The 27,228-nt window shown below is 35.8% G+C and overlaps 4 protein-coding genes and 1 long non-coding RNA gene across 8 annotated transcripts; 3 read left to right on the plus strand and 2 right to left on the minus strand.

Annotated features, from left to right (window-relative positions):
- Positions 1–158: 158 nt before the first annotated feature.
- Positions 159–12,576, plus strand: LOC103313868 (hypothetical protein). 3 transcript variants are annotated; one of them, XM_064357313.1, is made up of 5 exons: positions 159–379; positions 8,354–8,532; positions 8,687–8,956; positions 9,006–9,134; positions 12,000–12,576. In XM_064357313.1, exons 1-5 carry the CDS (start codon positions 342–344, stop codon positions 12,473–12,475), a joined length of 1,092 nt encoding a protein of 363 aa, XP_064213383.1. In that variant the 5' UTR covers positions 159–341; the 3' UTR covers positions 12,476–12,576. The 3 variants fall into 3 exon arrangements, with proteins under 3 accessions (XP_064213383.1, XP_008196474.1, XP_064213384.1); XM_008198252.3 differs by lacking the exon at positions 159–379 and adding an exon at positions 7,836–8,242; XM_064357314.1 differs by lacking the exons at positions 159–379; positions 8,354–8,532 and adding an exon at positions 8,540–8,642.
- A 1,949-nt stretch (positions 12,577–14,525) lies between these two features.
- Positions 14,526–15,748, plus strand: GstT3 (Glutathione S transferase T3). 2 transcript variants are annotated; one of them, XM_008198253.3, is made up of 6 exons: positions 14,526–14,674; positions 14,725–14,895; positions 14,944–15,034; positions 15,086–15,236; positions 15,284–15,464; positions 15,513–15,748. In XM_008198253.3, exons 2-6 carry the CDS (start codon positions 14,784–14,786, stop codon positions 15,656–15,658), a joined length of 681 nt encoding a protein of 226 aa, XP_008196475.1. In that variant the 5' UTR covers positions 14,526–14,674; positions 14,725–14,783; the 3' UTR covers positions 15,659–15,748. The 2 variants fall into 2 exon arrangements, with proteins under 2 accessions (XP_008196475.1, XP_015837903.1); XM_015982417.2 differs by having other exon boundaries at positions 14,612–14,895.
- A 2,258-nt stretch (positions 15,749–18,006) lies between these two features.
- LOC659028 (uncharacterized protein) lies at positions 18,007–18,944 on the plus strand. The gene has a single exon (XM_965367.4). The coding sequence runs from the start codon at positions 18,205–18,207 to the stop codon at positions 18,922–18,924; it is 720 nt and encodes a 239-aa protein (XP_970460.1). The 5' UTR covers positions 18,007–18,204; the 3' UTR covers positions 18,925–18,944.
- An 834-nt stretch (positions 18,945–19,778) lies between these two features.
- LOC135266501 (uncharacterized) lies at positions 19,779–20,980 on the minus strand. Its single transcript, XR_010334598.1, has 2 exons — positions 20,577–20,980; positions 19,779–20,524 (listed from the first exon to the last, which is right to left on the minus strand). It is a non-coding gene; the product is annotated as an uncharacterized LOC135266501 (long non-coding RNA).
- Positions 20,981–22,828: 1,848 nt separating this feature from the next.
- On the minus strand, positions 22,829–25,240 carry LOC103313870 (serine/threonine-protein kinase dst2). Its single transcript, XM_008198256.3, has 2 exons — positions 24,427–25,240; positions 22,829–23,442 (listed from the first exon to the last, which is right to left on the minus strand). Exons 1-2 carry the CDS (start codon positions 25,021–25,023, stop codon positions 22,861–22,863), a joined length of 1,179 nt encoding a protein of 392 aa, XP_008196478.1. The 5' UTR covers positions 25,024–25,240; the 3' UTR covers positions 22,829–22,860.
- Positions 25,241–27,228: the final 1,988 nt, after the last annotated feature.

The raw sequence follows: 27,228 nt of genomic DNA on the forward strand, positions 1-27,228 counted from the left end.
TGGTTGCATACAATACGTCATTAAAAATATTCATTTTATTGCACAACAATAAACTAGATTTTTTAGCTATCCTAACATTAAAATCATAATCACAAACCTATCAAAATGCCCTTTATTGTATAACTTTACGGTGGCAATTTTTTTGGTATCTATTGGTAAGCCTGCGTGTCAGTGAAGTTCTGCTGCTCAAAGGTTTTTTCGAATTGTTGGTGCTTCGCATAATAATTGTTAAATAATTATTTTTGAAGTGTTAATTATCGATTTTAGTTTGTGTATTAGTGTTATGCACTGTTAGTTTACGACGTAGTGGGTTTGTTTTCGACTGTTTGAGAAAGCATAAGATGACAACAGTTCAAGATATAACCACAATTATCTTCAAGTAAGTGCGTTTCTTTACATTCTTTTCGTGTTTGATTGTTATAACTTAAACCCAACTGTTTTCACATGCAAAATGTAAAATAAAACATTTTGAAGAACAAATTGAAACTCTACGGTACTATTTTTTACTGCGCAGTGTCTGGTAACTTTTGTTTTGTCACCACATTCGAAACCGTTTTCAATTTTGGTACTAACTGCAAAAAAGTAATTTTATTGTTGTATTTTCTTTAAGTTAGAATACTACTTACAGTTGTCGTTGCGCCCTCTAGTAGTTGAAATTGTGAAATTGACAGGAGATCCGTCAAAAATCTTTTAAAAATACCATTCGGAAATAAAATTAACTAGACGCCCTCTGGTGTCGACATCTCGTACTTGCCGAAAACAGTAACGAAATTTTCGTAATTTCCCATTTAATGAATTATTTAACAATTCTGCGTGTATACTGTTAATTTCTTACATTAGAGAAAGTTAGTCTAAAAGTATGTGGTAATAAGTACTAGCGTTGCCTTTGGTTGTGCGGTTTTTTGTGCTTATAAAGTGTTTTTGTTGGAATTTGAAAGTGGATATAAAACATTTTATTTTTGACAACAAAGTGTTATTAAAACAATTGTATAATAAGTATGTAATAATTGTGAATCCCCAAAATTCATATAACGCTCTAAACATCCGAATAAAAATTTGGCCGCCATTTATGGTTACTGTTTTCAGCCTTGCTCAGTATTTAGACCTTAGTTTCATCGTTTAAAAAAATGAAGCAATATTTCCAAATACTTCTTTTTTCTTTAACATTTCTTTAATATGTTAGTATAATATCGTTAACTAATCATTTTACAGAAAAAGATGTTCCAATATTATTTGCATTAAAATTATTTTGTCACCTGCTTTTTCAAAAATCTTCGTATTCCAACCTCCAGATAGTCTAAGAAAGTATATTATTTTTTCTTAAACCTAAACCCAACCATTTTCACATGTCAAAATGTAAAATAAAACGTTTTGAAGAACAAATTGAAATTTGTGTGGTACTATTTTTTACAGCGCAGTGTCGTGGCAGTGTCTGGTAACTTTTGTTTTGTCATCATATTCGAAACAATGTCATAAACTACTTAAAAAAAATGTTTTCAATTTTGGTACTAACTGCAAAAAAACCATTTTATTGTTGTATTTCTCTTTAAGTTATTAGAATACTAGTTAAAGTAGTTATTGCGCCCTCGAGTGGTTTGACTTTGACAGGAGATCTGTCAAAAATGTTTTCAAAGTACTAAAGTAACAAAAAAATATTTAGACTTTAACTTTATCTACATTTACAAAAAATGAAGCAAAATTTGCCCACATTTTTTCCGAATATTTATTTAATATTTTAGTATAAAATCACTGGTGAAATATTAACTTCAAGTCATATTTAAATTTCCCGCCATTTTACAAAAAATTTTTCTAATTTTTGCATTAAAATTATTTTGTCACCTGTCTTTCCAAAAAAAACGGCTTCCCCCCTCCAAATATCCCAAAAAAATATACAGGGTGATTCAGAAGTATTGTACAATCTACGGCTTCCCCCCTCCAAATATCCCAAAAAAATATACAGGGTGATTCAGAAGTATTGTACAATCTCTCGGGTGCTGATAGAGGACATCAAACTGAATAAAAAGTTTATGTGAAAAAAATTGTTTGAGCCTTTGTTCGCGAGATATAGCTCCTCAAAGTGATATGAATTCGTAGAATTGTAAGGGATGCTTGGGAGGTCCGAATGGTTAGTGTGTGTGAGGGCTTTTAGGGCGAGTGTGAAAGATGGGAAACATGTGTTAAAGATGAATGCCGAATGTCTGGATTTTTAGAAAATAAGTTAGTCTGTAACTGGCTTTTGTAGAGTAAAGTAAAATTAAAAGGTCCTGTTGAGAAGATCGTAGTTTATTTACCCTATAATCCTGACGTAATAAATTATAAACTATAACAATTTATCAGAAGTGGGATCGTGAAAAAAAATTATTCGTGGAGACTTAGTTTGGTTTTATTAGTGTTAGTTTGTTAGTGGTCAAAGAAATAAAGGAAAATGACGGACGATAAGAATAAAGAAAGCCCGAAGGAAATCATCCCTCAATCAGGACAGGAATTTTTGAACTTAGAGACAATTTTACAATTAGTGAAGGCAGCGGTGAGCGAAGCGTTACAGGCTCAGACAGGGACGGCGGCGGCGGCGGCGGCGGCGGTTGACCAGGAGGTAGCAGGGTCGCCAGACATACAGGAGTTGTCCAGAGATAAGGAGGCGTCGGGGACGCTGGGGTCGTCTGGAAACGGGGTGGTGTCGGAGACAAGTGGCCTGCAGAACAGTCTTCCGTTGGGCCGGGTGGAGGCGCCTGGGGCGTCGAGAAACATGGGGTATTGCGTAATGCCCGATTTAACGCAAAGTTTACGCGTATTCAATGGAAAAGGAGGTGCATCAGACGCATTACAGTGGTTACAGGACATCAAAACCATGGCGGGACGTCAATTTTGGGGTGATGCAATTTTGTTGGAGGTGGCGCGTCAACACCTCGTAGATAGCGCGTTGTTGTGGTATCGATATCACCAGGATACCTTAACAACGTGGGCAGCGTTTGAGATGCGATTCCGCGAAAATTATACGGATCGAAGAACGCTCGCCGAAAGGTTTAGAGAGATGTCGGAGAGAAAACAAAGAACCAGTGAAAGCGCGGAAGATTATTTTTACGCAAAAATGGCGATGTGTCGCGATTTAAAATTGTCGTTCGCGGAAACGAAAGAAATGCTGCTCACGGGGTTGAAGTCCAGGGAAGTTGCGAGATCTCTGCTGACTGTTCGACACGACGATGAGTGGCAGCTTCTTCGTGATTTGAGGAACAATGAACGGTTGGATTTAATTTCGGTTCCAGAGAGGCGTATTTTGCCAGAGAAGAGAAAGTGTTTTCGCTGTGGAGCAGAGGGCCACATTTCTAAAAACTGTAACACTCCGAGAGTGGAAAATAACACCAAATGTTTTCCGTGTTTTAAGTGCGGGAAAATGGGACACTTCGCGCGCGAGTGCCAAGTACCGGGTCGCGATTCGCGAGAAAGACAAGTAGTAGGGCGAAACGAAAATTCGCAACGGGGTGCTACTGCAAACGAAGTGGCGGCGCAAGTAAAGACAATAAATGCTCAGTCGGACAATCTAAAGTATTTTAAGGACGTGAAAATTAACGGGGTGGAAGTTAGGGGTTACGTGGACATGGGAGCGGAAGTTTGTGTCATCCGGGATGATTATGTACCCAAATTAAAACTTATGTGTGACTGGGACAAGAAGAAGGACGTTACGGGCTACGGCGGTGCAGTTACAAGTGTTTTAGGAGCCGCACAGGTGGATGTAGAAATCGACGGCATCAACGCCCAGATCGAACTCCTGGTGGTGCCGAGGGAAACCCAGGAGATTCCAGTGATAATCGGGCATCCATACACCGAACAGCCGCACATCGAAATTGTAAAAACACCTCACGAACTTATAATAAGAAAATGTGAAGAGAACGGTGCGAATAATGCTCCAAGAACGGTTTTGTGGGCGAGTGAGGCGTCGGTAATTCGAAATAACTTCCTGGGGCACATCACAGTCAGGACACAGACACCAGAAAGTACCCTTTGTGTCGAAGGTGGACTACGCGAGTCGGGAGAGTGGGTACCACGATGTGTAATAAGCACAGACAGGAACGGTGACACGGTGTTACCCATTTTAAATATAAGTGGAAAGGACATAAAAATTGCTGAAAATCAAAGTGTTGCGCGAGGGGACGTGTGTCGAGAATATACACATCGGCGAGATGTTAACACGGAACCTATTGACGCGTGTGAAATCAACACTGATTTGGCCGGGAAAGACGCGGAAAAAGTGTTGGAACTTATAAATGATTATCGAGATTTAGTGGCCCGAAATGTTAAGCAAATTGGATGTACGAATCTAGTAGAAATGGACATTGAATTAACAGACGATAAACCAGTTGTCTATCGACCGTATCGTATGTCGTTTTCCGAAAAAGAACAAGTGCGAAATATAGTGCGCGAATTGAAAGAGGCCGATATAATTGAAGAAACTGATTCTCCATTTGCAAGTCCGGTAATTCTCGTAAAGAAAAAGTCCGGGGAAGTGAGGATGTGTGTCGATTATCGAGCGCTCAATAAGAAAACAGTGAAACAGCACTACCCCTTGCCGTTAATCGACGATCAGCTGGATCGACTTCGGGGCCAAATCTACTTTACCTCAGTGGATTTGTCCATGGGATACCACCAGGTACCAATGTCGAGGGACGCGCGAGGTAAGACGGCTTTCATTACCCCTGATGGGGTCTACTGTTTTAAGAGAATGAGTTTTGGGTTAGCGAATGCGCCCTCGCAGTTTCAAAGATTAATAAACATAGTTCTTGGGAATTTGCGATATGACACTGCGATGGCGTATTTGGACGATATTATTATTCCGTCCAAAACTGTAGAGGAAGGATTAGCTAAGTTAAAATTGTTATTTAATAGATTTAGATACGCGAACTTGACGTTAAACTTGCGAAAATGTTTTTTCTTTATGACAAAAATTGATTATTTGGGTTTTACAATTTCAAAAGAGGGTATTGAACCGGGAAGGGATAAACTTAGGGCAGTGGCTGAGTTTCCGGTACCTACAGACGTACACAAGGTCAGATCGTTTTTGGGGTTGGCTAGTTATTTCAGGCGTTTTGTCCGGAATTTTGCAATTATTGCCCGTCCTCTCAGTGACTTATTAAAAAAAGGAGGTAGTTTTAAATGGGGGGTAATACAGCAAAACGCGTTCGAGTCGTTAAAGAAAGCGTTAATGAACAAACCAATCCTTTGCGTTTTCGACACGGGCGCCTATACAGAACTTCATACAGACGCGAGTTCAACGGGGTTAGGTGCCGTGCTTCTGCAGAAACAGAATGACGGAACATTGCGACCGGTGTCATTTTACAGCCGAAAAACGACACCCGAGGAAGCGAAATACCACAGCTATGAACTAGAATGCTTAGCAATTGTAGCGGCACTAGAGAAATTTCGCGTTTATTTGTTAGGGATTCATTTTGTAATTCGTACTGATTGTAACAGTTTAAAATTGTTGGCAAATAAAAAAGATATGCATCCAAGAATAGGGCGTTGGTTTATTAGGTTGTCAGAGTTTGATTATACCGTTGAGTACCACCGGGGCGAAAACAATAAAGTAGCAGACGCCCTTAGCCGAAATGCGGTAGAGGCTGGTCGGGCCGTGCCAGTGGGTGGACTTCCAGATGTCATGGGGATAAAGATAAATACGGATTGGGTAGCGGCATTACAGCGTACCTGCAATGAAACTAAAAGCGTTTTACAGAAATTAGAAGAGGGCGATCAGGCAACGCACTCTAAATTTACGTTATGCAATGGTCGTGTTTATCGGGTAAAAGATGGAAAGTGGCGATTGTATGTACCTGTCGATTTAAGATTTGATATAATTAGTAACGCTCATAGAGAACTTATGCATTTGGGAATAGATAAAACGTTGGACAAAATAAAAGAGAGCTACTATTTTCCAAAAATGCGGGAAGAGGTAGGAAAATATATCAATCGATGCATTAACTGTTTGTATAGTAAGACACCGCGGGGGAGGCAACCGGGAATGCTGCACCCGTTAGACAAAGGCAGTACTCCGTTTCAGGTGGTGCATATCGACCATTTGGGCCCTTTTCCGTCAAGTAAAACAGGAAACAAATACGTATGCGCTATTATAGACGGCTTTAGTAAGTACACAGTATTAAAAGCGCTGCCGGATGTAGGAGCCGAGGGAACTCTTAGTTTTTTGAAAGAATTCGTTTCTAATTATGGAAAGCCCAATAAAATAATTAGCGACAGAGGTACAGCGTTCATTTCGAAGTTGTTCGAAAAATTTTGCGGTGATTGTGAAATCCAACACGTAAAAATTGCAACAGCAAGTCCTAGATCGAATGGACAAGTGGAGAAAGTAAACGACGTGATAATAACATGCTTAAGTACAAGTACGGATGACATAGAAGGTAGTGATTGGGACGAAAAATTAAGCGAAGTACAATGGGCTATTAATAATGCAACCCATTCGGTCACTAAAAGAACGCCTTTTAGTTTGGTCCGGACATACACGCGAGACGGGTTCACTAATAATCCGTTAGCAGCCGAAATACGCGATTTAAATACACGCTTAAATACGGAAGAAGAGCAAAATTTAGTTGCGGATCGGCTGAAAAGAAATGCGGATCGTATGTGCGCGAATTTTAATAAATCGCGGCGTCAGGCTAGGGTTTTCAAGCAAGGGGATTTGGTGTTGGTACGGGCTGAGGTACCGTCGACCGGCCAAAGTCGTAAATTGAGCCCTAAGTATCGAGGACCCTATGAGATTGTTAAATTTATAGGGAATGATAGATATTTAGTGCAAGATATAGAAGGCGAACAACAAAGTAGTCGCTTCTATAAAGGAATTATTTCTGTAGACAGATTAAAATTAGTTAGTAATTTAGAGGAGTAATAATTAAGATAAAGTAGGTTGTACAAGTGTTAAGGGTAATGTTAAATTTTTATCGGAATTTTATTATTAGAAAAATTTGGGGACATAAGTAGAGTGTTTAGTTTCGTTATTTTAAGTTATGGTAAGTGTCATTAGGGGAATGAGTGATTAGATGGTTGGGATGTGTTCTCGAGGACGAGAACATTGTCAGGAAAGGCCGAGTTGATATGAATTCGTAGAATTGTAAGGGATGCTTGGGAGGTCCGAATGGTTAGTGTGTGTGAGGGCTTTTAGGGCGAGTGTGAAAGATGGGAAACATGTGTTAAAGATGAATGCCGAATGTCTGGATTTTTAGAAAATAAGTTAGTCTGTAACTGGCTTTTGTAGAGTAAAGTAAAATTAAAAGGTCCTGTTGAGAAGATCGTAGTTTATTTACCCTATAATCCTGACGTAATAAATTATAAACTATAACAAAAGTTAATTTTTTAAGTAAATACCTGTTTCAAAAAATACAATTATTGTCTAATGATGTGCAAAGTAATATTTAACATCCTAAGAAACAAAAGAGCAACAATCGATACCGTAGCTAAGGAAAACAAGTTAAAAAAAATCATTTTTGTGCTGAACTGAACGTCTTTTATCACCATACGCGAATTTGTCCAACACTTTTAAATCAGCCTGTATTATTTCTTCCCGAGGGTGGAAAGTATTTCCCTACTGAGGAAGGAACTAACGTACTCTCTGCCCTCATTTTCCTCCCTCGGGAAGAAAATAAATACTTTTGGATAAAGCTATCGAAAAAGTCATATTTTCGGGAATGAATAAAAATTTTTGACGATTTCAATTTATTTTTTACTTGTATATTATTTTAATAATTTATCATTACGTTTGTTGTAACTTTGATCTTTTTTCTAATTGAATATGTGATCAATACATCAATTTAAAAGTTGTGAGCAATTTGTTCGCGAGTATAAAATTACAATCTCTGTTGTGTCTTCCAAACGCTTAATGTATCGAATAAACCAGCGACTGAGTAGCTTTCACACAAAGATAAACAAAGATTGCGTTATCTTATCGCTTTGTCGCGGATAAGATAAGAAAAATTAAGGCAAACATGAAATTGTATAACAATCCACTCATAGGTGTAAAGCACTGGGTCCAAAACCAAAATTTTCTAAAGAGAAAAAGCCAAGTCTCGGGAAAATCGATACAATATATCCTGACGTGGCTGTAAAATATACGACATTAGAATGTGATTATTACATTGCGTGTCTGTATTTATTTTTCCATCGTCAAGTGTCATGCATCTGTGTGCAATGTTTCTTGTGCCGAAATGTGCTCCTGAAGATGAACACGTGACGAAACGTTTCTAAGGTACGTTGGGATTTTTATCTCAAAAACAGATGAATTATTCATTCTGACGATTAAAAATTCAAGTCGAAATAAAGGGTGAAGAACGCTTAATTATGCATTTGATTTTTTCAGCGCCTTTAAAATGACCGATTCCGTAATCAAACACTACAAAAAACAACTGCTCTACCAGCACGACAACACCGCCAAAAATGACTACATTACGGACAGCAAAACGCGCAGAAAACGAAAAAACAAAATCTGCAGAGGCCAGTTCAGACACGACGCTATGGAACTGATAAAGCTGGGGGCACGTAAGTTGAATTTTTTCGCATGATTCACCGTAAGAGAATATGCAAGATAATTAAACGGCGACTCATTTGAAAAATGGACTTGCGACTGGCGGGTTCTGTCCGAAAAAACGGTAATTTGCGCTTGACTAATTTTTTCTCGATTGATTTTTTCCAGCTGCCTCGCGCCTCGAAAAACCGCCGGCCTACCCACCGCCCCCGTTCTACCGCCACACGCTGCCCCAGATGGTGCCAACGTTCAGCCCCTCGAAGATGCCACAGAGCCCGTTCAGGCCGCACCCCATCGTGCGCCCCATTCCCATCCACGGCACGCAAATCCCGCCAAGCCACCCCAGGAAGCGGAAACTGGAGTCGCCCCCGGTCGTTGCAGCGATTGACCTGACCGTCGAAAGCAAGCCAAAGTGCAGCTGTGCGGAGGAATCAGAAAGTAGAAAGTCATAATGTTGCTTTTTAAGTCTGATTTTGCGCTCTTCCAGACAAGACAATGAAGTTGCCACAGTTGTTCCTCATTAAGGACCTTTTGGCCAAGGGCGTCCGAATTGAACAAAAGCCTCGCCAAAGGCCGGTGATTGTCAGCACGAAGGACTACAGTGCTACAATTACAGGTACGCGCAAAATTCATACTTTTTGATTTTGTTTAAATACGAATAACATTTTTTATGAAAAAATTATTGGGCAACGAAAATACGTGTTAATGACCTGACTTGACCTGACCTGACCTGTCACAGGAAATGTATAGGTTTTACAAGGTTTCCAGTTACACCATATCAAAGAGTCTTTTTGTTTCTTGATATGCTAAGTTTCATAATAATCGGATAAGCGATATTTCAAAAAATCATATTTTTGTACCGATTTTTGGAAAACTAATTTTTTGTAATTTGAAAATTTGTAATTTATGCCACAGCCACACATTATTGAATCACCCGATACATTAGAGAAAATATTTCAGTTTAAATTAATGTAAATTGTCCAGTGGAAGTTGAATGCCTATTAATATTAGAAATTAATAAAATTTTGTTTTTTCTTTTCTTTTGGGAGTTCCCTAGCGCAGTCCTTCAAGTTTGTTCACAGAATTTTTTGACGAATATTAACTTTGCATCTTAATTATAAAAAAAGAATAATTTTTTAAGTGACATAAATATCGACTACGGATATCTAAAGGTTAGGATACGAAACGACGCACCAATAAAACGTTCTCGTCCTTGATAGTTCCCCTAATGTCGCCAGAGAGCGCACTTGTTCCATTACCGTAAGTTTTCAGTGAAATGAAATTGAAAAAATGGTTGTATTTTTGTAACGGTTAACGCATAGCAAACAAAAAAATTCGGGCAGATAGGGCATTGAATTTTCAATAGTAGGACATAAACATAATCCAAAAATTTTATCGCAAACTATATTTTTAAACTTTTACCAACTTGCATTCTGCCCTATATTTTTCAAAACGCTGCGAATAGGGTTACAGATGCAGGAAAAATGTTAGGAAGAAAGTTGTAGAGGATTAAATTTCTCACAAAAAAGTCTGCGAGGGCATATTCCTATCTCCAACCATTTAGGCCCCAAAGACGCTCAAGCGACGGATTTACTTCATTTTACTAGTGGTTAAGTATTGGAAAGTGAATTTGTACATAAACCGTTGAAGATAGAAATACGGTGTCGTGGACTGTTTTGTAGAAAATTTAATTCTCTACAATTTTGTTCTTAACATTTTTCTTATATTTTTAACCGTATTCCCGACGATGCGCAATTTAATTTTTTTTCTAGGTGATATAAATATTTGCTTTTACATTTTTGATGATAACATTATATTTTTGCCACTTACGATTTTAATCAAATTACTAGTGAACCAACAGCACCAAGTCAAGTCTTGTCAAATAATTATAATAATGTTATTTATACAAAGTGTGTTAAAATGATTCTCTTCTAGTTATCTTTGCAATTATTTACATGAAAAAAAATTGTGAGACTACTCAAATAAATCCGCTGTTAATAAATGTCAATATTATCTGTTGTAAAATTCACAAATTGTCAGTTATTTACATTCAAAAGTTTCGTTACAAAGCAACTAAAAGTGATACTTTATTATAAACACTTTATTATTGAAGCTTATTTCCGATTTGGAGAGTTAATGTTAATGCATATAATGGTAATATTTGATATCTGGATGCTTATCAGTAGCTATATAAAGCGGTATTTCTGATTTTACATGAGCATTTCACATTCGCGATTAAATGAAAATCATTTTAACACACCGTGTACCAATTTTACGAATATGATTATTGCTTCTGGAACTCTAAATGCAGACATTTTTTCTAATCACTGAATTATAAATTGTACCTTAACATTGAAAATCTAAATCATGGTGTTTATACAGATTATTCAAACATTTTTCATACTTCTACTTCCTTCAGGATTTACAAAATTTAAGGTGGGATGAATTGTTTTGCATTAACGATATTGAGTCCAAGTTATACTTTTTTAATTATAACATTATGAATTTTTTTGGCAAACATTTACCTCTTTAGTCACAAAAAAAAAACTCAAAAAATATGCACCTTGGTTAATATACAGTATGGTTCAAAAATTTCGGACCATTTCTTGAGTAGTAATAAAGGACATCAAACTTAAGAGTTAAAAGGTCCTATGGCAGAAATTTGTTTAAGCCCTAGTTTACGAGATATAGCTCTTCAAAGTTAGTTTTTAGTTTGAATTTTTGGCACTTCAGATCAATTTTTTTAAACGTATTTACAGTTAACGACAAATCTTACATTAGATAAACAGATAGGTATTTGTTAAAACAATCACAATCGCAAATCATACAATAAGTTAAATTTCACATCATGTAAACAAAAGAACAACAATTAATTGCTGAGGAAAACAAATAAAAAATACCTTAAAAGTAAAAACAAATTAGCTTGGAAAAAAACTGACTTCATTTTTAAGCTTTACTGGAATTGGTCCGTCATTTTTGAATTACTCTGTAGATAGCATTAATAAAATTATGAAAAGAAGAGACACAGCCCTGTCAAAATTTAAACAAATTAAACTTGACGTTGTTTGGGAAGTAAATTGTAATTTTTGTCTGAAATTAAAAAAGGTAAAGAAACTTATATAACAATGAAAAATGTTGTGGAAAACATTAAAATCTTGTGAATGCACCTATACTCCTTAATATTTAAATGATGTTAAATGACTAAAACAAATAACATTGATTTCAACATACATTTGGTTATTATCTAACCAAAAATTGTCAAGTGTTATTAATTATTATTATTTTTATTGTTATTATTTTCATGTTCATTCTTTTTTATTTGTTATCTTTTAGCATTTATTCTAGTTGAGTTATTATTTCGTAGTTTATGTTTTTTGACTTTCTGGGAAAGGTTAAGCAGAATGGCAATAGCTAGATTTCGCGTCCTCACATTTTATCTTCAATAAATGCTTTTGTTGTTATTTTTGTTTGTTCGTTTTAGATCGGAGAGTGTCGGACGACGTCGACACTATAAGCGTGAGCAGCGGCGAGTCGGTGAATTCCCCATCCAAGCCCCCAATCAACCGTCAAATCCCTCAAGGAAAGTTGTTTTACTACAAAAACAACAACAGTCTCATTCGCTATTTCGACGATACGCAGAAGAAGTTATTTTTCGACAGCATTTCGAGGGACGGGATTGCGGGCGGCGCCCCGGACGACAAAGAAATCATCCAGTTGCCCAAAACGGCCGCTTTTAGCCCCAAAGATAATCTCACAGTGGAAGAATACGTGTTTGAAATGACCCAAGTCGAAAAATATGTTCCTCGCGATTTTTTCCTCTTCTATAAGTTCGTCACCGGTTATCAGATTTGTAACAACAATCTTCCGGTGTCGTTTTTGACCTTTTTGAAGGTTTACAACACCAACGGTTTGAAGGTTCTGCTCGAAAGGTACATCAATAGTTTGAAAGAGAATTAAATTGTACCGCTTACTGTAATATTTATTTTTTGCTACTTAAAACTTACTAATTTATCTATCTTTTGTATTGTTCAATTTGAAATAAAAATGATGTGTCTGAATGGTGTTTTACTCAAAGTGGAACGCAGTAATAAAGATAAAGTGGTCTTTATTTAACAGTATCAGGACGTAAATAACTGAATCAGTCGTTGAATTCTACAAATTCAATTCAGGTCTTCGGGCTTTCCTCGATAAGATAAGAAAAATAAACGTGTGGCGGAAATGTATTTTCTTTTTTTTATTTAAAGACACGTGGTACGAAATACCCATTTTATTTATTAGACCCAAGGATTTGAAAAACTCAACCACCAGAGGGCGCATTTTAGAAGCACAGTCAGTTGCATAATTTGTGTACAAACAACTTGACGCAAATTTTGGTAATGACTGTACATAATTTCGTAAACATATAGTAATATAATATAATTATATGTTTATAGAATATAATTTTAAGCCTTCGTTTTAATATCTGAATCTTATATTATAAACACTGTTTTAAAACACGTTTCCGATAGCAACGTGTTTTCACTATTTTAAAACACGCTTCCCGTAGCAATGTTTTAAATTAATGTTTTGACTATTTTAAAACACACTTTCCATAGCAACATGTTTTAAATCAGAATGTTCCAACAAAAATACATGCGAAAATGTTTAAAGTTCTCGGGTGCCTAGGTATGCAACTCGCATACGCTCGTTGCATAACAACAGCCCCCAAACTTTGAGCTTGTTTTCACACTCGTATTATTAATAACTATAATATTGTCCAAATTCTCGCTTACATTCTACTTTACGTCTTTTCAAAATTCTTTAGTTTCGTTTGGAATTTTTCCAGATTATTTGTTTTGGTATTTTTATCTAGCTTTTTTTTAAAGATTCTTCTCTGATTCTAAAGCTGTTTCTAGATCTAAAATCTAGGTTCCTCTTTTATTTTTTTATAAATCCTTCTTTAGATTTATTTTTTTCTCAGATTTTTCTTTAGAATTATTTTGTAGACTATTAAAAATTCTTTTCTAAACATTTCTTCTACATTTTTCAAATTCTCATCTTATAGATCATCTTTTTTCAAAATTCTTCTATAGTTTCATTTAGAATTCTTCTTGATTATTCTTTGCCATTAATTGTGCACTCTTTTCTAGGTTTTTTCTTAAATATTTCTCAAAATCTTTTCTAAAACTATCTCTTGATCTCTTCTTTAGATTATTTTATAAATCATTTTTTGGATGCTAAAATTCTTACTGATTATTCATCAGCATTGTTTCGGTATTCTTTTCTAGCTTTTTCAAAAGTTCTTCTCTGATTCTTTTTTAAGATCTGAAATCCGGTTTCTTCTTTTGATTTTTTTATAAATCCTTCTTTAGATTTGTTTTTTGATAGATTTTTTTATTAATTTTTATTAATTCTATTATAAGCATTTCTTCTACACTCCTCAAATTCTCTTATAAATTTAACTGCGCTTTTTTGAAAATTCTTTTTTCATTTAGAATTTTTCTTGATTATTTCTCAAAATCTTTTCTAAAACCGTCTCTTGATCTAAAATGTAAACTCTTGTACAAAACTTAGGATCAAAATTTGCTAATTCTAAAAATCCTTATAGTTACCAGCATAGTGATTTTCCCTAAATATGCTTTACTTGGTCTTAGAATTCGCCATATGTTTGCGAATATAATCCCATACGGGTTTAAAAATTCTGATGATATTTTTCGAATTCACAAAAATTGCGAAAAATTCACCAGATTGGCAACAGTGGCTGTGACCTTTTGATCTAAAAGTGTCAACATAAAGGGTGGCCAACATAAATGATTTAACATAAAAGTTGCCAGGCAAAATTCAAATTAAAACTTTTACAGAGAAAAAATGTTGTAATTATGACATTGTACTATGCAGGAAATGATTTCTAGGGTCAATATAAAACACACGTGCAATTACCAGTTCTGATATTTAATTAGCACAATTTTGCGTTATCTTATCTTCATACCGCACTTATCTTCTGCTTGTTCTTTATCTCATAAAATGGGTATCGAAAATACACTTGAACGCTTGTTCAAAAAAATTACGGCATATTTATTTGGTTTATCTTTTAAAAAATGCCTTATCATTCTAGTGATAAAATGAGGTTATGGTGTTAACAAAATTAACAAAAATAAAGAAAAAACAAAGTTTAAGGTGGGGAGGCCTAATATTATTATTCTAGTGTATATTATTTTGTAATAAAGTCAGGAGAGGACTTTGACCCCCGGCTTTCCACTTTCCATTCGTCCAGCTATCAAGTAGAATGACTCTCAAATTGTATCTCGATTTTTTATCACAGCCCTCAAGGGCTTTGTATATTTTTTTCAAAATTAATAAAGTGCCCTTTGAGCTGTCCCAGGTCGCACTGAGAAAAGGTAATTTTGCAATGCGAAGTCACAAACAAAAACATTGAATTTTGTTAGGTGAACATTTGAGTGAGGAATTCAAAACAAACTTGAATCGATTTCAAAAAGTGCCTTTCATACACGATGGCGATTTTAGACTCACCGAAAGGTAAAAAGCCAACTGTACCTACGTTCATTTTTACACAAATTTCCCCTCTAGTGTGGCTATCATTAGATACGTTTCAAAAGTGCACAACATTGACAACAACTGGTACCCCAAAGAGACCAAAGCCCAAGCCCGAGTCGATGAGTACCTCGAGTGGCAACACAACAACACTAGAGCCTTCTGTGCCCTCTATTTCCAAAGAAAAGTTGTCTCCAGCTCAGACTTGTTCACATTTCAATCATTGATTTCTAGTGGCTTTTCCCACTGTTGACCGGACGGCAAACGAGTCCTGAAACTATGCAAAAATACGAAGACAACATGCTTGCTTGTTTGGACCAAATTGAAAATATTTGGTTAGCTGACACGCCCTACTTGTGTGGGGACAGGATCTCGGTTGCTGATATTTTTGCCGCTTGCGAAATTGAGCAACCACGTAATACATAATTAACAAAAATGCAAAATTGTGTAAATTGAATTGTAGGGGTTGCCGGGTTTGATCCGATTAAAGGACGGCCCGTTTTAAGCGCTTGGATGAATCGGGTGCGAAGCGAGGCAAGCCCTTTTTATGAAGAGGCGCACGCTGTTTTAAATAAACTGGCAGAAAAGGGCGGAAAGGCCAAACTGTGAAGGGGCTTGGCGCTTTTTTTGAACTTATTCAACCACCTTTCAAACAATTTCAATTTGAATTACTGTTACAAATAAAGAAATAATTCAGTACTTCGTGCAGTTTCATAAAAGAATTTGAGTATTTGTAGAAGGGTAGATCAAGTTAACTGAGTCTTGTAGGGTAAAAGTAGGTAACTTTGATGTTTAAATCTATGAGGAGTGGGAAAGCCGCCATATTGAATCGTCATCCAGATGTTTTAAAATACACAGCCTGTTCCATCTAAACTCCACATTAGAAGTATTGAAAGTTCTAACAATGATATCTATTTGAAAATTGAATGTTGAATGAAAATATTTTCAACATGGCGGCACATCCGGTTATACCGGAAGTCGCTATCAACTTTCTTATTTTAAATGAATAGATATGTTTTTACTGCGTTTTTAAATTTTTCGAGTTATTTCAAGGAGATTTTCATTAGTTTTTCCTAAATTTAGCAGTTTTGGAAGTATTCAGAATTTGCATCTTTCACTTTAAAAATACAGAACGATGCAGAATAAAATTCTTGACCATTTTGTCAAATAAAAATTGTGGCATTTTATTTGAAAAATTTTGAGTTATGGGTATTTGAAGTTCTGCAAACTTAATGTTAAAAATTTGCATGGTGTTTGCTAATTTTTTTTAGAAATTTGAAAACACCAAAGAAAAGATCTGAGTAAAGAGAACTTTTAAATAAACCATAAGGGATTTCAAGATTTTAAAAAACGACAGAGATCGATTTTTTAAGTCAAAAATGCAAATCCAAAAATTTTTTAAAAACCCTAAATGTTTCGAAAACTACTAAATTTAGGGAAAGTTGCTAAAAACTTCTTTAACATAACTCACGTGATCCAAAAATTCAGCTAAAAGCAAGTTTATATTTAAAATTTAAGAAAGTTAATAACGGAACGTCCTGTATATTGTTTATTGCATTTTACTGGCGTATCCCCCGTACAATTATGCACCCTGTATGTATTGCACTAAACACGAGTAACAAAAAAAGCACGAACAAATTATTCTCTAGTTTTTTTAAGTTTTTTCTGATTCTTCTTTAGTTAATACATTGTAAAGAAGTGTTGCTATTGATGACTTTTATGAAGATTTGTCAAACGATTTAAAAACAAAAGCGACAAAACGGAAATGTGATAGAGACTCTAACAATGATTGAAAATTGGACAAAAAAACTCGGAAAACTGCAACATAAGTTTACAGTATTTTTTTTCAAAAATATTTTTCTTTATTTAACTTTCCAAAATTTTAAATTCTTCACCCTTTCTATGATGCCATTTAAAATTTTGAAGGTTTTTTTTACTACAAAAATGGTTGGTGCAACAAGTAAAAGCAAACTAAAAGGTGTATCACGTGTCTCCGGATTTTCTAATTTTTTGTTTATTTTCTATGATAGGGTGCCTCAAAAAAAACACCTGTATATTGATTAAAAAAAGGGAAAGTTCAAAACCAACAGTAGTTGCAATTTAGATTTTGTTCCATAATTCCTTTTTAAATTTTTAAATAGCACTCTTTACTTTTTGAAAAAATTTTTGGAAAGGGAGAAAAAATGTCGGAATTAACTTTTACTTAAATAAATTTGTACAAAATGTAAGCCCTCTATTTTGTGTATTTTTGGGTGTACACACATAGTTGTTAATCATAAAGACTTCCATAAGAAAAACCAAAGTTTAGTGTTGTAACTCTGACATCAAGAAGGCCTTGTAAAAGGCGGTGACAGATTTAGATTCTTTAAAAAAAGTGCCTGAAGATCGTTTTACCTTAAAACTAGTTCTTTTGGTTTTCGCTTGAAAAATGAAAAATTACAAATTATCGTTTTTTCTACTAATTCAAAAATAAAAAATGACATCAAATTTGTTTGCAGATAATTGTTCAGAATAAAAATGCGCAACTTTGTCCTAATTTAACCGACTTTGTAACTCTTAAAATAACTGAGATCCCCGTGGTAGAGCTCGTAAAACGGACACCCTGTATAAAAATAAAATTATCTCTGAGTAAAAAACTCCAAATTAGCTAATAAATGTGGAAGTCTTTTAATATGAACAAGATAGTAATACGTATTTCAAGGAAGAAACGGCTAGGCAAACATTTTTATGCCGGAATAAACCCCTAAACTGTGGCGACATGTTTTTGGAGTACCCTTTTATATTAAAATTCTCATTGTTCTGTAATTATAAGCTCCAAATCACATAAACATACGCATGAAATTCAAAAGTGGCATCTTGGTGACATTTTCGCGCGCCGTCTGCTGATTGGTTAAAAGTTAGTTAAAAGTTACGGTGCAACCATTGGATCTACTATCAGTCGATTCCTATTGAAATTATCTTTTATTAAAGTAAATACATAACTCTATAACTCACACTGTTTCTTATACCAATTACATTGTTTTAATAGTGTGAATTTAATACAATTCTCCCCGTTTTTTAAAGTAAAATTATGCCAAATGCCAAACAGCTGGTAGGTCTAATGTCCCAAAACATAACCTCATTTTTTCAAATAAACAATAATCTGTGCAATAATAATGTACATAAAAGTATTGTTATTTTCGATATTCGTGGCTGTGATCGCAATAATTTACCGCTCAAAATTCGTGCAAAACGCCGACCCTAACCTCTTCACCGCCGCCGATTTGCGCCGTTTTAACGGGATCGATCACCCCAATTTATACTTGGCAATTCTGGGCAAAGTCTTCGACGTGTCAAAGGGCTCCGCCCATTACGGCCCCGGTGCTACGTACAATTTTTTCGTCGCAAAAGACGCCTCTCGTAGTTTTATCACTGGTCAATTCACAGAGGGCCAAGCCGACGACCGAGTGTCAGATTTAGGCCCCGGAGACTTGCGCTCCTTGAATCACTGGGTGCGATTTTACCACAAAGAATACAAACGAGTCGGTAAATTAATCGGGCGCTATTACGACGAAACGGGGAAATTGACACAATACGGGAGAGAAGTGAAGAAACTTATCCAAAAGGCAGAACGTGAGAAGGAATTTCACGATGAGGAAAAGCTCAAGTTTCCGCCGTGTAACGTTGAGTGGAACGCGGACACGGGGAGTCGTGTGTGGTGTACGGAAAAAAGTGGAGGTGTCTCCAGGGACTGGGTGGGTTTTCCAAGACAGTTGTACGAACCTGGCTCGCAAAGTTTTAGGTGTGTTTGTGTGAAGTCGGGCGAAGTCTCGGCGAATTTGAAACAATACGATGGGTGTGATGCAAGTTCAATTAGTTGTTTTGTTAAATCGTGAATAAAACTATTTTTTATTAATTCAAGTCGTTTATTTCGGAGAGTTTTTCGAGCAAATATTTCAAAGGTATTTTGTGTTTATTGTCTTTTCTGTCAATAGCTGACAAGCTCTTTGACTTCAGTCTTGTCCTCTTTAATTTATTTATTTGGAGGGAACTAGTAGAGTGCGAAAAGGCCTTTCTGGGGCACTCATAACTGTCAGTTTCTGAGTCTTCGTAAATAGTTTCAAGGTTCGAGTTCAGTCTTTTCGTCCTTTTGTCTAGGTAATAATTTTCTTTCAAACTGATACCTTTTTTGATTGGTTTTGACGAAACTCGTCGTTTTTCGAAATAAGTGATCGAGAATTTCCCCTTTAAACGTGTCGAACGACGCAATTCGGTGGCGTCGTCTTCGTGGGGAGCTTCTGGACTACTTGAAGTGTCTTTTTCACCCTCGTTTATCCTCAATGAGGCCATTGTGTCTTCCAAATCCATTTTCTGAGCTCTAAAACTTAATTTCAAGCATAATTAAATACTAAAAGCAGCTTTTACCGTGATCAGTTGCTCTCTAAATATTTTTTCTCAAAAATAAACAACTGCAAAACCATTCAAATATGAAATCATAGAATATAGTAGTTATAGAAAATCAAGTAACACGTAATTCACTGGTCGTCAAAATTTCGATAATAGCGCCATATCTTGGTAGTATGAGGAACTAAAATTGGCGGCAAATTTAAATATTTTATTATTTACACAATTAATTTAATTTTTTTATTTTTTTACAATTTAAACACACATAACCGATTTTATTGAAAATCAGTTAAATGTGTTTAATTGCAAAATTTTGTTAGTATTATAAATATAAAGAAAAAATAAATACAATGAATGAAAATAATTTATTAATAAATTAACGTTTCACAAATTATGAAAATATCAATTATAAGAAATAAATGTCGTGTTTGGCTTCCACATATTAATTTGGCGACTTCCTCACCCTCAAAAAACGGTTATTTAACATTATTTTGTAACTTGGAAAAAAATTAAAGAACTAAATAAGTAAATACGGACCCTAATAAGGTACTATTGGAGTTTTAGACATGTGCCCAATTCAATTTTCACAGAAAAATAGTGCTTTTAATAGTTTGTGCAAACATTTCTTGTATGTTTTCGTGTTGGTAGTAGGCTCACGTAGATGACTTTACAACAAATTTACTTATATGAACTTATTATGCGTAAGAGGTTTTTCTGATTTTAATGTAAGGACTCCACTTTGGTGGATTCAGGAGTTCTAAGTTTCCTTGAAACTTAACGGGAAAAAGGAGGGAGTTAAGATACGTTTTTGTGGCTTTTGTACAAATGAATGAATGAACGCGTGTATTAAATAAAAGACACTATGTGCAAGGTAGAAGTCTTAAACGGTGTCCATCATAGATGTCCACTTGAAAAATGAAATTTGGTTTAAATTCTCGAAGTTATTTTTGGTGCCCAAGTCGATTTGTTTCTGGATAGCTTTCACAAGTAGAGAGATGCACTGTTTCGAGAATCATGTGTTCCAGCCAGCCAAAAGTTGTTTAATAAACGTTGTAGGTTGCCTTTTAAATGTATAATAGGTCCACACCAGAGCTGGAGATATGTATTACATAGTATTTTTGGTGGCAAAAAAATCCCGACTTACCAAATTTTAGCCTTCGAAAGTTCAAAACTTAAATGTTTTTGAGATTACTTTAGGAGTAGATAACACCAACAAACGAATCCAAATAAAAATAAAGAGAGAAAACCACGAACACAACACGTAGCAAAATAATTCAAATTGGAAATTGAAACATTTAATTGAAAAAACTTTTTGACACCGTTGAATGTAGTGTGACATTGCGCACCAAAGGTTGCTTAATATTTTGGATTTTTGGATAAATTCGTGGATTTAACTTGAAATCACACTACCAAAAGATGGCATGAGTAGTTTCTATTAACGACCGTGCCACGTACTCTAAATTTACAGAAATCTGCATAGATAACGCACGTGGCGCCGCATGTTGATAGTATGATTTAATAAACCGTTTTTCCTATGCCGCTTGACTAACCCTGTATGAAATTAAAAACAACACATAACCTAAACGTCAGAAATCAGTTGAGTCGGTAACGTAGCAAACTGTATATCGGTGAAGCACCAAAAATCATAGATTAAGGACTCCGATAGGGCCTGTAAAAAAATCATGTTCGGATAAACACCCCTTGGGACCTTAACGAATTTTTTGAATTTTTATAGTTTCTCAATTTGCAAACTTTATTTTTTTCACCCACTTTATATCCTGCAATTTTCTTTATTTTTGCAGGAGATTAAGCCGTTCGATAGGGCCTTCGACTGTAAAAAATTATTAAAGATAAATTTGCGAAATCGGGAAATTTTCAAGAATCTTTCATTAAGGTCCCAAGGGGTGTTTGTCCGAGCATGAATTTTACAGTCAAAGGGCCTAATGTCCTGCAAAAATAAAGAAAATTGCGGGATATAAAGAGGATGAAAAAAAATAAAGTTTGCGAAATCGGGAAATCTTAAAGAATCTTTGAAAATTCATAAACTGAAGTTTATGTTATGTCGTTGACTTAAGGTAGATTTGTCTGCCCTTAAATATATTCAACAATAATTAATAACGCTCTAAAAGAGCAGAAACGGACACAAAAGCCATAAATGTGAAAATTTTGACGTTTCCAGATGATAACATAACCCTATTTTTAAAACCAAATTTTCTCGAGACTTAAAATTAACACAATTTGTAGCGATACCATTAATTTTCGCATCAAAATATCACATCACCGACCCGTTTGCACAAAGGAAAAGGGGAAAATAGTGAAAATGATGAATAAGAGTTTTGCAAAATGCTTTTTAGAAAAGTTGTTGTACTTTATGTTTTATTATGTGGTAAACTTAACACACGTTAACACGCCCTTTATAAACGATTAAACACCCTTTTTCATGAAAATGTTTGAAAGTGTGTGTCTTAATTTCTTGCTCTAAATTTAATCCAAATAAAGATTTTTTATTGGTGTTGTTTTTTTTTAATGTTTTGTTACAAACAGCCAACGCAGAAGCGATATGAATGTAGGTGCATTTATCTACTGAGGTGTTTCATTTAATAATTTGAGTGACACATATTGAAACGTATTGTGTATTTTTTTGTTTTGTACAATATTGATAAACGTCGCATGTTGTAATTTTCATGCAAATAAAGATTTTTTATTGATGTTGTTTTTATTTTTTTAATGTCTTGCTACAAATAGTAGCCAACGCAGAAGCCATACATACGAAGGTAGGTGCATTTTATTTTTGTGTTGTGTTTTTTTTTCACAAACCACTAATTCCATTATTCCTTTCATTTTCTAATAATCATTGTTTACCTCATACTTATTTCTTTTTTTTCCTAGCATTGCTGACAAAATGAAGCAATTAATTGCACTTTGCAGTCGTTGACGTTCGAAGCAACGACTGCCAAACTGCTGAATAGCTGAATCCACCTGTATTGTGACATTTGTATATTAAAATGCACTGTAATTAGTTTGTACAGTTAAGTTAGATTAGGAGAAGAACGGAGGAACCAGTCCTGCCTTAAGGTCAGGTTCCACGCCAAGGGGCGGGGTGGGGCCCCTTGAAAAATCATCGGTGGTTTACCAAGGCAGGATTTGAAGAGTTTTCCTTCGTTCCTTTTCTTGGTGCTCTAGTAAAAACACAACCCAATTCTAGTCAGTTTCCAAGCCGGGATCCAGAGAGTAAGGCTGCTCTCAGCTGACGAATTGCAACGAAAGCAAAATTAACATTTAATTCAAAATTAAACTAAATCAAATTAAGTAAGTCAGTCATCGGGAAATTTTAAAGAATCTTTAAAAATTCATTAATGTCCCAAGGGGTGTTTGTCCGAACAGTCAAAGGCCCAATCAACATGAAATAATTTATTCGCCGCCTTGTTTTAATAAAACCCGCCCCATGTATCTTTGGGCCTCGCAGCGCCCCTCCTACCATACTGCACCACCTGTGGGCGTGTTTCTCGCGTCGGCGTATAATGAAACGATTGTTCCCTCTCCATTTCAGCCGCCGCTTCAGTTACTTGCGCCGCCTCCGCTGCCTCCACCTCCATCTCATAAGCCGCTACCTCGTTCCAGGCGGGGCGTTTTTTACGCACCGCCGCTTTGGTCTTCTTCTTTTGTACTTTGGAGGGGTGGGGGGCACTCAATGCGCTCTGATCTGTCTTTTCCCGGATGGTTGTTTCTTTCGAAATGATTGTCTTTTCAAGCGATTCGTTCAGTTGTTCGAGTGTTTCAACTTTGGCCGCTTGCTCAGCTTCGAGGGCTTCCTTTTTGGCTTCGGCCTCCAGCTCGGCTTCCATCATCTTACGTTGCTCCTCCTTGTGCATTTGCTTGAGTTGCTGGAGCCGGGTTTTCAGCCGATTGTTCTCCTCGTTTAGGCGTTCACCTTCCGAACGCAGCCACTGGAGGCGGTGGTAGGCCGCCTGGCGCTTCATCATCTCGATTTCTTCAGGCTCCACTTGCAACTAAGAAAAAATTATCACAAATGTGTAATAATTATGTTTCTACCTCGGTTTCGTATTGATTTGCGTATCGTAATATTAAACGGAGTGCTATAATAATTACACTAAAGAGCAGAGTAATTTGGTTGGATAATGTTGACAACCTAGTTTTTTGACAATTACCTGAAAGATCTGTCAGTGTCAATCGGCACCTGTTTCAAGTGCATAATTTAATCAAATTCGAACTTTTAGAGGCTTTTTGGCTTTTTTAAAATTATTTTTTTTGATATAAAAAGTGTGAAGTAGAAAAAATACTGATACTGATATCACGTTTATAAGGCATTTTGTCGCACTTACTCTATTAAGGCACTCCTCGCTGCGCTCGTCGTGCCCTAAATTTTGCGTGCGACAACATACATCTTATAAAACTCGTATAGTGGCGGTCAGCTCGATTTGCGTGTGCGTCATCAATTTCATTTTTTCATTACCAACACAAAGCTGTAAAAAGATTATCAAAAACAATGCAAATTTAAACAACTAAGGGGTATCTAAGGGTGGTATCATTGAACATTAATTTACATGTGCACTTCGACAACACCGTCAAGTGTCACGAATTTGTCAACCTGACACTGACAGTAAATTATAGACGTCGTCGCATGGTTGTCGAAAGTGTTATCGGTGTTAATCGCAAGTATTTTCCGTTCGTTTATTGTGTTTTGTGATTTGCGTTTCGTTAGGTTTTTGATTCTGCGTTTATTAGTTCTTGTTTTGTGAATCTGTATTTTTTGTAACAACTCATAATTTAAACACTTCGTAACCTCAAAAAATATTTGATAGTTTGTCACCGCTATGCCCCTGCTATGTAAACGTAGTGACAGAAATGTCAGATGACGCACACGCAAACGGAGCTGAGCGCTACCATATCATAATATACTATCACAGCATGCAATCTTAATGAAACTAAACGCTATAAAATACCGAAGGCAGAAAAAAAACAATTAAACCAACCTCATCCGGTATTGGGAAGAGTTCCTTGAGGTATTTCTCCTTCTCGGCGGCGTATCTGTCAAAATCAAAATTTGGCGCCATCATGTAAATTTCTTCGATTTGGCGCATCATCTTATCATGAAGCAAAGCCTTCTTCTCCCTGTAATACTCGGCCAGTTGCAACTGTTGGTTGAGGAGAACATCGCTATTATCCTGCGTTATAGTTTCGTAGACTTTTCGCGCCAATTTCCGAAAGGAATTCAAATCGTCGTTCATAACGCTCCGCAAGACGGCGCCAGAGTCGGCAGTGTAGGGCGCCACCAGCCCTATAAACTCCTGAACCGTCACTTCCTTCTTTTTCAAACTCTGAAGAACGGTCTTTATCCCTTTGATGCACTCCCCAGGGGGCGCATGCCGCCTCATCATCCGCTGCTTCATCTTCTTCAGTTCGGCTTCGGTCGTGGTCTTCGGCTTGAAGGGAACACTAAGCGCGGGTAATTCAAATTTGGATTCTTTTTCTTGTTCGGGGGGCTTTGCCTTCGCTGCCGATGTTTGGCTTCTTGGCGTGCGCAACATTGACGGTTTTGAACCGGTTTTGGATGCGACTCGACTCGCCATTACGGAAAATTTTGAGGAAAATTGCCGGAAATTTTAAATTAAACACAACGAACACGTAATGATTAGGATGTTAAACCAAGTCACTAAAATCAGTACCTCGAGAGGGATTATCAGTACTAGCATTTTCAAAACTGGGGCCGGAATGCAAAATTTAGAAGTTTTTGGACTTTGCCAACATTTTTAATGACGTTTGAGTGCGCAGCGACTTGATTTATTAAATGTGTGCGTAGCCCTTACAGGTGATAGAGTCCGCGAAATGACAGATCGTCCACGGTGGTAGGAGTGCGCAGAGACGAAAACTCGTCTCGGACGAGTCCAATCTTTAAATTAGGGGTGTTGGCAGAAAACAGTGGCGTGGCGTGTACTTACATGTGTAGGGAATTCGTCTTAAAGTTTAACATTTCAATATTACCAGTTATAGTAAAGATACCAGTAGAAACATTTTTTGCAATAAACGCGTTTTTACTCTTTACTCATTGTGTATTTTTATTTATTCGACCTCTCTGCTTTGTATTTCTAGGAAATCAACGTGTATTAGCATTAGATATGATTTTTACTATTTCATCTTGCAATTATTGAATAGAGGAAATTTTAACTACTACAAATTATGAATCTCAAACCCTTCTTGATCATAGAATAGTTTTTTGCTACGCCACTGCTCAATCTCCTCACTCGATGAAGTACGCATTGGCTCCGCCTATCGTGGTCGTTTACAGAGTTTCCGAGCTCTACCACTAATTTTCGCACTAAAATTTCACATTGCCAGTTTCTGTTTAAATATAAACATGCATTTTTATTTTTCCATTAACTGCATGCGAAACTTTTATAATTTTAGACGTTTATAGACAAATACATTTGTCATAATTAATTTTTCTAGATCAATACTGTTCTATTTTGAATAATTCTGTGTATGAATGTATCTAAATTTGACGGTATTGGACAGTGAATGTTTCTGGTTATGACCTGTTTTAGACGTGTGATGACGTCACATCCGAGGTTAGGTGTGCGGCGCAGGCGGCGAGGGCGGTTCAGTCGACAGCGAGCAGTGGTACGGGTCAGATCGGGAGCGGGAGCGGGAGGCGAGGCGAAGCGAGGTGAGTCGGTTTATTTAAATTATTGTGTATTGTGCGGTTTCGTTCAATTTATTCAGTTTGTTACTTGCCGTTGTCGCGAACGGACGTGTGTTCAAGCAAATCTAAATTTTCCGGTTTAAATTTTCAATTCGGTGGCTAGTGATCGCGTTTGAGTGACACATTTTAAATACAGCAAATAAAATTATTATCAAACACTCAAATAATTTATTGCCACGTAGTAATTTTGTCTTTAATTTCAATGAATGAAAGTGGCTTGCTCAAAATTTAATGCAAATAAACATTTTTTTTTCGGTTTCATTTTTATTATTATTTTTTTTAATGCTACAAACGGTAGCCAACGTGGAAGCGATATGAAGGTAGGTGTATTTTATTGCTGTGTCGTGTTTATTTATTTCACAAACCAATAATTTCATAAAACTTAAATGCAATTAAAATCTTTAAATGCGGTGTTGAAAAGTGATATTTTGAGTGACACATTTTAAATACAGTAACTATAAATAAAATAAAACACTCAAATAATTTATTGCCACGTAATTTTGTCTTTAATTTCAATGAATGAAAGTGGCTTGCTCAAAATTTAATGCAAATAAACATTTTTTTGGTTTCATTTTTATTATTATTTTTTTTAATGCTACAAACGGTAGCCAACGTGGAAGCGATATGAAGGTAGGTGTATTTTATTGCTGTGTCGTGTTTATTTATTTCACAAACCAATAATTTCATAAAACTTAAATGCAATTAAAATCTTTAAATGCGGTGTTGAAAAGTGATATTTTGAGTGACACATTTTAAATACAGTAACTATAAATAAAATAAAACACTCAAATAATTTATTGCCACGTAATTTTGTCTTTAATTTCAATGAATGAAAGTAACTTGCTCAGAATTTAATGCAAATAAACATTTTTTTTCGGTTTCATTTTTATTATTATTTTTTTTAATGCTACAAACGGTAGCCAACGTGGAAGCGATATGAAGGTAGGTGTATTTTATTGCTGTGTCGTATTTATTTATTTCTCAAACCATAATTTCATAAAACTTAAATGCAATTAAAATCTTTAAATGCGGTGTTGAAAGTGACATTTTGAGTGACACATTTTAAATACAGTAA

The sequence above is a fragment of the Tribolium castaneum genome, chromosome 6 (genome assembly GCF_031307605.1).
Source record: "Tribolium castaneum strain GA2 chromosome 6, icTriCast1.1, whole genome shotgun sequence".
NCBI lineage: Eukaryota > Metazoa > Arthropoda > Insecta > Coleoptera > Tenebrionidae > Tribolium > Tribolium castaneum.

What these genes read in the sequence shown, in the direction of transcription:
- LOC103313868 (XM_064357313.1), top strand. Translation starts at nt 342, where the DNA reads ATGACAACAGTTCAAGATATAACCACAATTATCTTCAA. An exon ending in ATAACCACAATTATCTTCAA is followed by an intron (nt 380 to 8,353) that starts GTAAGTGCGTTT and finishes TGATTTTTTCAG; the next exon opens with CGCCTTTAAAATGACCGATT. An exon ending in CTGTGCGGAGGAATCAGAAA is followed by an intron (nt 8,957 to 9,005) that starts GTAGAAAGTCAT and finishes GCGCTCTTCCAG; the next exon opens with ACAAGACAATGAAGTTGCCA.
- GstT3 (XM_008198253.3), top strand. Translation starts at nt 14,784, where the DNA reads ATGACTCTCAAATTGTATCTCGATTTTTTATCACAGCCCTCAAGGGCT. An exon ending in GATTTTAGACTCACCGAAAG is followed by an intron (nt 15,035 to 15,085) that starts GTAAAAAGCCAA and finishes TTTCCCCTCTAG; the next exon opens with TGTGGCTATCATTAGATACG. An exon ending in CCCTCTATTTCCAAAGAAAA is followed by an intron (nt 15,237 to 15,283) that starts GTTGTCTCCAGC and finishes ATTGATTTCTAG; the next exon opens with TGGCTTTTCCCACTGTTGAC.
- LOC659028 (XM_965367.4), top strand. Translation starts at nt 18,205, where the DNA reads ATGTACATAAAAGTATTGTTATTTTCGATATTCGTGGCTGTGATCGCA.
- LOC103313870 (XM_008198256.3), bottom strand. Translation starts at nt 25,023, where the DNA reads ATGGCGAGTCGAGTCGCATCCAAAACCGGTTCAAAACCGTCAATGTTG. An exon ending in TCTTCCCAATACCGGATGAG is followed by an intron (nt 23,443 to 24,426) that starts GTTGGTTTAATT and finishes ATTTTTTCTTAG; the next exon opens with TTGCAAGTGGAGCCTGAAGA.